The following is an 8746-nucleotide window of genomic DNA, read 5'->3' as shown; positions in this document are numbered from 1 at the left end:
AGGACCTTGGGATCTCAGTCCGGTGCTCCTATGTGGGGCTCTGTCATTTTCTCCATCCAATGCCAGGTGAAGGTTCTATGGTGATATGCAAGATATTCATGAGTATGGCAATAGGATCTGGACATTTCTGGCACCCTCTCCTCAGCTGCCCTAGGAACTAGCTGGGGTCGTCTTCCTGTCTAGGGTTGGCAGAGACTTGAGAGCAATAATTTTAAAAAAATTGGACCTCCTAAAACGCTTCTGTAAAGCAAAGGACACAGTCAACAAGATAAATGGCAGCATGCAGAATCGGAAAAGATTTTCACTAATCCCCACATCTGACAAAGGACTGGTCTCCAAATAATGCAAAGAACTCGCAAAACTGTACATCAAAAGAACAAATAATTGACTAAAAAGATGGGGTACATATCTAAACAGAGAACTCTCAACAGACAAATCTCAAATGGCTGAAAGACACTTAAGGAGATGCTCAGCATCCTTAGTTATCAGAGAACTGCAAATCACAACAACTCTGAAATACCATCTTATACCTGTCAGAATGGCCAAGATCAAAAACTCTGATGACAGCTTATCTTGGAGTAAGGAGAGCACTCCTCCACTGCTGGTGGGATATGAAACTTGTACAGCCACTTTGGAAACCAGCATGGCTCAGAAAATTAGGAATCAATCTACCTAAATACACAGCATTACCACTTTTGGGCATATACACAAAGAATGCACACTCACAACAAAGGACACTTGCTCAATTTGTGTAGTGTGAAGCGGCGGGGCTGCGTCCCGCCACCCGGCTGCCGGCTAACTTTACACCCGAAATAATTACACAGAAACTGTATTCTTTTAAAACACTGCCTGGCCCATAGTTTCAGCCTCTTATTGGTTAATTCTCACATCTTCCTTTAACCCATATTTAGTAATCTGGGTAGCACCACGAGGTGTGGCTTACCAGGAGAGATCTTAACCTGTGTCCATCTCGGAGAGGAGAAGCATGGAGACTCACTATGGTGACTGCCTGAAGCGTCTCCCCAACTCTCCCAGAATTCTGTTCTGTCTATTCCGCCTACCTAATTTTCTGTTCTCTTAAAGGGCCATGGCAGTATCTTTATTAATAATGAAATTAACACATAGACACTCCTCCATCAAATTTGTTCATAGCAACATTATTCATAATAGCCAGAACCTAGAAACAACCTAGATGTCCTTCAACTGAAGAATGGATAAAGAAAATGTGGTACTTTCACACAATGAAGTACTGCTCAGTGGTAAAAAGCAATGACATCTTGAAATTTGCAGGCAAATGGACAGAACAAGAAAAAGGCATTCTGAGTGAAGTAACCCAGACCCAGAAAGACAAATAAAATATGTACTCACTCATAAGTAAATATTAGACTTAAAGCAAAGGACAACAAGCATACAGGCCACAATCACAGAGAACCTAGGTAACAAAGAGGACCCTAAGAGATACACACATGGATCCATCTAGGAAGGGGAAAACAGACAAGATCTCCTGAGTAAATTGGGAGCATCAGGATTAGGGGAAGGACAGAGAGAATAAGGGAAGGGGAGTGCAGGGAAAAATGTATAGTACATTCTTAACCAAACAATTAAAATGAGAAAGATTTATAAAAAGTAAAATAAAATAAAGGGATAGTCAAAAGAAGAAAATAAAGAAAGATATATAGACAACAATATGTATGAACCTCACATGAACGTGTAAGTCAAAGAAGCCGGATACAAATGTCAGTCAGAACATATTGGTAAACATGGGTGCCTGCTCAAAACAGATTACCTCTGGCCATCTGTGGAGATATGTTGATTGGGGTGAGTATGAAGGACACCCAAGTTGATGCTCATGTTATGCTTGTCCAAAGCTTTGGTTACATGAACTTCTTCACACAGCAATATTGAATAGACCTTTAGACTTCAGATTTGCATCTGTTTCCTTTTGTATTTATGTTTTCAAAAGGACCTTGACAAATCTCAGGAAACAAACTGTACTGTACCAGAGCAGATATTATAGAGTAAATGCCAAAACTGTAGGTATACAAGACACACACACACTCACACACACACACACACATGGAAACACACACACACACACACACACACACAAATACTTTGCTTTGTTTGCCTTTAGACAGGACTGTGTATCATAGCCCAGAATGGTCTCAGGTTCATAGTCCTCCTCCCCAGCCCCATCAGTGCTGGGTTTGGTTTTTCTGTCCACCAATCTAGATGCATTTTTAAAAATGATAAATCCTATTGTATGTGACGAATAAAGAATTAGTGGTAAGCTTCAAAGGGTCATTTATGGCATGCAATAGTAAGACTGTCATTTAAATGACATCATCCATGAATATCTGTAAGGCAAGACAAGGCTTTGGGGGATCACATGTTTAGTGTCACAGATGACAGCAGCAGTTATAAGAGCAAAGTGGTTGATGCTTCTAAGTACCCTAAGAATGTGGACAAGAAAAATGGTGAATTTATATTTCATATTTTCATATTTGTAGCCTGAATAAAATACAGATATATTATAAATCTTAAAATATCTGTCTCAAAGAGTGTTAAGTTTGAGATTTCTAAAAAATAAAACCATAATTTTCTCATACCAACTGGCATTTTCTTGTAGCCCCAGGAAATGCTTTTTAAGATACCCCTAAGATGACCCATAGGGACACTGAGAAATCTTAGTCAATGGTACCTGGCAGGCCAAATGTATTCCCAGAGCATGTTCCCCAGACATATCAAAGCATGCTATCTCTTTTCCCAGATGAACTGGAAGGTGAGTTACTTTAAAATATTTAGACATATAATGAAATCAGAAAGTTTCATGCATCCACACTTCCAGCAATTCCTTGCCAGAACAGCTGAGTTACCACCTGAGAAACTCCTACTGTCCATTTCATAACTTGATGACCTTTGGACACATAAAGTGTGCATCATTCCACCAGGTAAGAGCTGATTGAGAAAAAAGAAAATAAAAAAAAATCTTCTGTGCATAATTGCAAGTGATGTGCTCATCATGTATCTCCAACTTGCTCTTCTTTTAGGAAAATTGAGGGTCTATAAATTACAGAATTTTTTTAGAAAAAATAAGCTCAACATTTGTATACCACAACTACTAGAGTATGATTTCACCACTGATTCTTCGTATGTCATCAACTGGGCACAAGACAGAATATGTGGTTTTGCTTATCAGGCTTGTCTACATAGTGGGAGAGAAATGGCTGTAAATTATGATTCCTAAGGTTGTTCAAGTATCTTCAGTCCAACTCAGAATATTGAAAAAGTCCTGATGTAACCAGACTATCAGTCCAGCTACTTCAGAGTAAGAGACGGGGTGGGGGGCATTGCAAGTTCAGGACCTTTGTGATCAGAGAGTGAATTCAAGGCCAACTAACTAATAACTCTGACTTAAAACCATCTTCTCAACTGTATTCACATGTATCTGTGGTTAGCTGTCTGAGTTTGCAGGAATCATGAGTTGCTTCCTCTGATGCCTGTGGAATTCAAAGAAGCCAGTTAAATCACTGGGGTGGGAGATGGCAGCTTCCAGATCTAGAGAGATGCCCGCTGGGGATGGAATGCAGAGCAGCATCTGAGTTCACAAGGACTGGCTCTGTGTCCTGTGTTGGACTTCATTGTCTCTTTTATTTTTTGGTCTGAGTCTAAGTTGGTCCTTCTTATACGGTGTCTAAAACTAAAGTTACAAACTCATAAAAATTGAAAATAATACAAACAATCAAAAATCTGCCTTTTAAACTGTATCTAAATTCAGTTAACCAGCTAACCTGGGGGAAAGCAGGATCCGAATGCACCACAGATCTGAATAATGAAGTTGACTCTGGAAATTTAGGCCCTGGTGAGCTAGGGACTGAGGCTGCAATAGAAAACATAGCAGGGGGATGTTTATCCCCAGTTCATGTCAGGTGTCAGGACTCAACTCCATCAACTGAGAGAAAAGGCAGGTCTCCACTTCTCCTACTTAAGGAACTACTAAGATATTTAATCTCACTTGCCAATTTGATCAGACATAGAACCACATAGAAGATATAACTTCAAGGCATACCTATGAGGGATTGCTGACACTAAGTCTAGCCTCTGAGAATCTCTACAAGGGATTGTCTTGCTCAGATTAACTGATGTGTGAAGCAGAACCCTGTGGGCAGTGACCCTAGACTTTATGAAAAGGAGATAGCAGGCTGAGTACAAGCATTCATTTCTCTCTTCCTCACTGAAGACACAATATAGCCAACTGCATTATTTATTCTGAACTGAATTATGTAGCCTATATATTTTGCTTGGTGTACTTAAACATATTTTAAATAGGCCTTCATGTATCCCAGGTTACATAAACTCTCTTAGAATTTGGATCTCCTGCCTCCATCTCTCATACCCTGTGCATACAGGCATATTCAGTTTTGACTAGTGATAATTTATAAGGTTTGATGTGATATATCAGTGCCTGAGGCACTATAATATAGGTTAAGCTAATAATTATTCATCACCTAACCTTCTTACCAGGTACAAAAAAAAACTGATTGTGGAATCCTCAGAAAGCTAGGAAGAGAATAGTCCCAGGGTCTGGCAAACCCAACTCTGAGTACGTAACCAAAGGGATTGAAATCTATACAGTGCAGAGATGTTTGCATTGCTGTGCCTACTGAAGCATGTCTGGAAGTAGTTGAGCCCCAGAAACAACCAAAGTGCCCACCCATGCAGAAATGGATAGGAAGTGATGACATCCACACAGGGGACATGGTCTATAAAAAACAGGTAAGTCCTTCGTCAGTCAACAGGGAGAATGTCAACAAGGAGGGGAAGCCTGGAATTCTGCTGTTGTTACAGCTTTCAGTGAGAAAACACTCCATGCACTTAGAGACTAATGAAGGAAAATTTCTTTTAATAATAGACAGCAACCATTCTGGGTAGTGCCATAGGAGGACAGTTCAAAGCAGAAATCCTCCCCAGCTTATACAGGTTAGTAATATCACATCACTTTCTTACACACACTTTATCAGTAAGTTGCTTTTAGGTTCCTACCAAAGTTACACTTTAAATACTAAACATGATTTACAGAGACAGAAACTTCAGGCTTTAGTCATTTGTAGACAAATGGGGGAGACTTCCAATGTAAAGGTATAATGTTAAGATATGGTCCCAGTTCTCTTCATAGTCAATGTTTGCTACACTGACAAGACCATTCATAGAGGAACCGTGTTTCAAAGTAAAGTTTAGAAGGTATAAGTCTCCCCAAAGCCAAAGAAAACTGTTGTCACTGGCCCCTCATTTTCACAGATGACATTAGCGAATATCTCAAATTTAATAACACTTTCTAGCAAAATCCATATTCCAGTCACATCAGATTCTGACAGTCATTGAGCAGGACAAACCAGTCAGGAATTGGTTTCTTCTAAAACCAGAGGTAGTATCTTGTGCCAGGGTTTATCATACTGATTTAGGAAGAGGTGATGGAAAGATAGGAGGGAGTGAAGGGGGAGGCAGCGTCTGGCCCACAGCCACCATGATCTTGCCTTAGTCAAGGTGACAATCATAGTCAACTTACCAATGAACCTAGTGTCTTTCTGGCTGCAGTTTGCTGACCCCGCAGGGTCAGTGCCTCACAAGGCTAATCCTCATCCACATGAGCTGACTCTTTCTCAGCTCTGACTTCTAAAAATATGATTATATTGCTTATATTTTGTGGATTTTGTAAAACATGAGAAAATTTAGGTTGTTTTTTAAAGATTTATTTATTTAATTAACATTGGAATTTTGTCTGCATGATATCTGTTAGAGGGTACAGATCCTATCAAACTGGAGTTACAGATAGTTGTGAACTGCCATGTGGGTGCTGGGAACTGAACTTGGATCCTGTGGAAGAACAGACACTGTCCTTGATGGCTGAGCCCTCTCTCCAGTCCCAGTAACCAGGACCTTTACACCCACTCATCCACACCCAGCTCCTACAAGGATTTCTCCTTCCGTTTGATGGGACATATCTGATAAGCTAGATCAGGAATTACAGGCGAGACCAAAGCCACTTCTGTTCCACCAGAGTACCCGTGCATTTGTGCTTTCTACAAACTTTGCCCTTTCCCAAGCACTGTGCACTTTTGCCTTTCCTAAGGGAAATCCCCACACTCCAGCTCCCAGAATCTAGTCCAGCACCCAGGGTGCCGCCAGTGCCTTCACTGGGCCCCATGCCTGCATTGTTCCCCCCATGCTGGCATGGAGGCTTTTGCAAATTCTTAGCCAAATAGTCTTGCAGTCAGGAGGGTTGGGAATATGTGATAAAAGTGGGAACCTCAGCTCCCCTTGTCAGCACCTGTGGTAGATGTCTTCTCTGGAGCTGCTGATGAACCTGGAAAGGGGCACAGAGCAGTAGATACCTCCATGGATATAATATAGGTTTTTGCAGGTTCTCAGAAAAATAGTAGTGCAGTCAAGAGGGTTGTGAATATGTGATATAAGTAGCTCGCTTGTCAGCACCTGTGGCTGATGAACCTGGAAAGGGGCACAGAGCAGCAGATATAACATGGATGTTATATCTTGCATGGATGTAACATATTCTACTAAACCTAACCAGCAGCCTACACATTCGAAGTCGGTGAGTGTCGGGGAGTTTATGTTTGTGCACAGACCTGAGGTCACTCATAGATGAGCCCACAGAGAGCTCTGCCTTAGAGCGAGTCTTCCAGGCTGATATCTGAGGGAGACCATGGAAGCTTGCTTTGGTTTGCCCATTCACTAATGTCCACTGAGGGCTCATCGTCAGACACTGAGCATCTCTAGAGGCAGAGATAGAGTGCAGCATGCTCCTGCATCACACAACACAGAGGAAAATAAAAAAGCAGGAAGAAAAATAAACAAAATCATGGTTTCTAGGAACAAGGATTTCCAGAAACCTAGAACTCAAGTGTTTCACATTACATGTGTTCCTCAGCAGAGGACGTTTGCCCAACCATGTTGATGGAATGATTTTTTAATTTAAAAAATGTCCCTACAGTAAAATTAATAATATATTTACTAGTAAAAATTGTGTATATAGGAGTGGTAAAAAAAACAATAGAAAGAAAAAACAATAGAATAAAAATGAGGAGATTCAAAAACTATATAGGCTATCAAGAAGAAAATGTGTTATATTTATTAGAATAAAATTTTAAAAATACTGACCATTTAAACAACATTGAAACGTTTGGGAGTTGATTTGCTCCAATAAAAAGAAAGTTAACACCCGGGACTGCTTCCCACTTGACTCCAAGGAGAATTTAAGAGCAATAGATCTTTGGCAGGTGTGCCCTCTCTCTCCCATTCTCTATCTCCTCCCTCCCTCTTCTACTCCCCATTCCTTTTCTCCTCCTTTCCTACTTAATAGTCCTTTGAAATGCCATTTAGATAAGCTGCTTTGTGATGATAGCTTTCTGATGGAAGCCATGACTCTGAAGACAACATGGAGCTGCATACACACGTCTGAGCCTGCCTCCTCTCCCTGTCCCCTCCCTTAGATGTCTGTGGACCCTGCATCTGAACACAATTTGAGCAGACATGTCCAATCACACGAGAGTGACTCACTTCATCCTCATGGGCTTCTCAGATTCCCCACAGCTGAGGTTGGTGGTCATCCCGTTTTTCTTGCTTGTTTACACATTTGGGCTCCTGGGGAACATCTCCATCATCGCAGCTGTGATGAGAGACAGTAGGCTCCACTCCCCCATGTACTTCTTCCTGAAGAATTTATCCCTCCTGGACATGTGCTACACTTCAGCCACCATCCCCAAGGCAGTGGTTATGTCCTTCACAGGCTCGGGGCTCATCTCCTATCTCGAGTGTGTAGCACAGCTTTATATGTTTGTCACGCTGTGTGCTACTGAATGCTTCCTGCTCACGGCCATGGCTTATGACCGGTTCCTGGCCATCCTCAGACCACTGCTCTATGGAACCATCATGAGCCACAAATGTCGTGTTGAGCTGGTGGTCACTGCCTGGGTGAGTGGAGCCGTCTACTCAGCCTTCCACACTTTCAACACCTTCTCCCTCCCCTACTGCGGACCCAATGTTGTTGAACATTTCTTCTGTGACATCCCTCCAGTCATGAGGCTGTCCTGCACTGATTACCATCTCAGTGAGGAGGTGGGCTTCGCTGTCAGCAGCTGCATCATCATGAGCGCCTTTGCCCTCACGGTCCTCTCCTATGTGGGCATCGTGTACACAGTTGTCCACATCCCCTCAGTGGATGGCAGGTGGAAGGCCTTTTCCACCTGCTCCTCTCACCTGACCACAGTCGTCTTGCTTTATGGAACTGGAAGCTTCGTATACCTGAGGCCTGCCTCTCGCTACTCCCCGACCCAGGGTCGCCTGGCATCTATTTTCTACTCTGTCCTCACTCCGTCTTTGAATCCAGTGGTCTATTGTCTGAGGAACAAAGATATGAAGTTTGCTCTGCAGAAACTTTATTGCAGAAGAAAATACTGAGTCCTCCAAGACTACAGTGTGTAGCTGTCATGGCCAAACTGGAGCCAAGCTTCTCACCCCCATACACATTGCATCCCTTCCCTTCCTGTGACACTTGAAGCCTACTTACAAAGCCAGTTGCAGAGGCTGCAGGAAGGCACCAGCTTCAGGGGGATTCCATATCCTCTTCTGGACTCCATGGGCACCCAGACACATGTACACTATCTACATACAGATCTACACAGAAATAGTAGCTTTTTAAAACTGAACTGTGTCTCAGAATGTTATAAAA

The 8746-nt window shown here is 42.1% G+C and overlaps 1 protein-coding gene across 1 annotated transcript; it reads left to right on the top strand.

Annotated features, from left to right (window-relative positions):
* Nucleotides 1-7548: 7548 nt before the first annotated feature.
* On the top strand, nucleotides 7549-8475 carry LOC119813482 (olfactory receptor 1019-like). The gene has a single exon (XM_038328827.1). The coding sequence runs from the start codon at nucleotides 7549-7551 to the stop codon at nucleotides 8473-8475; it is 927 nt and encodes a 308-aa protein (XP_038184755.1).
* Nucleotides 8476-8746: the final 271 nt, after the last annotated feature.

This window comes from Arvicola amphibius, chromosome 4 (assembly GCF_903992535.2).
Source record: "Arvicola amphibius chromosome 4, mArvAmp1.2, whole genome shotgun sequence".
Lineage (NCBI taxonomy): Eukaryota > Metazoa > Chordata > Mammalia > Rodentia > Cricetidae > Arvicola > Arvicola amphibius.
This window is presented reverse-complemented; position numbering and strand designations above follow the sequence as displayed.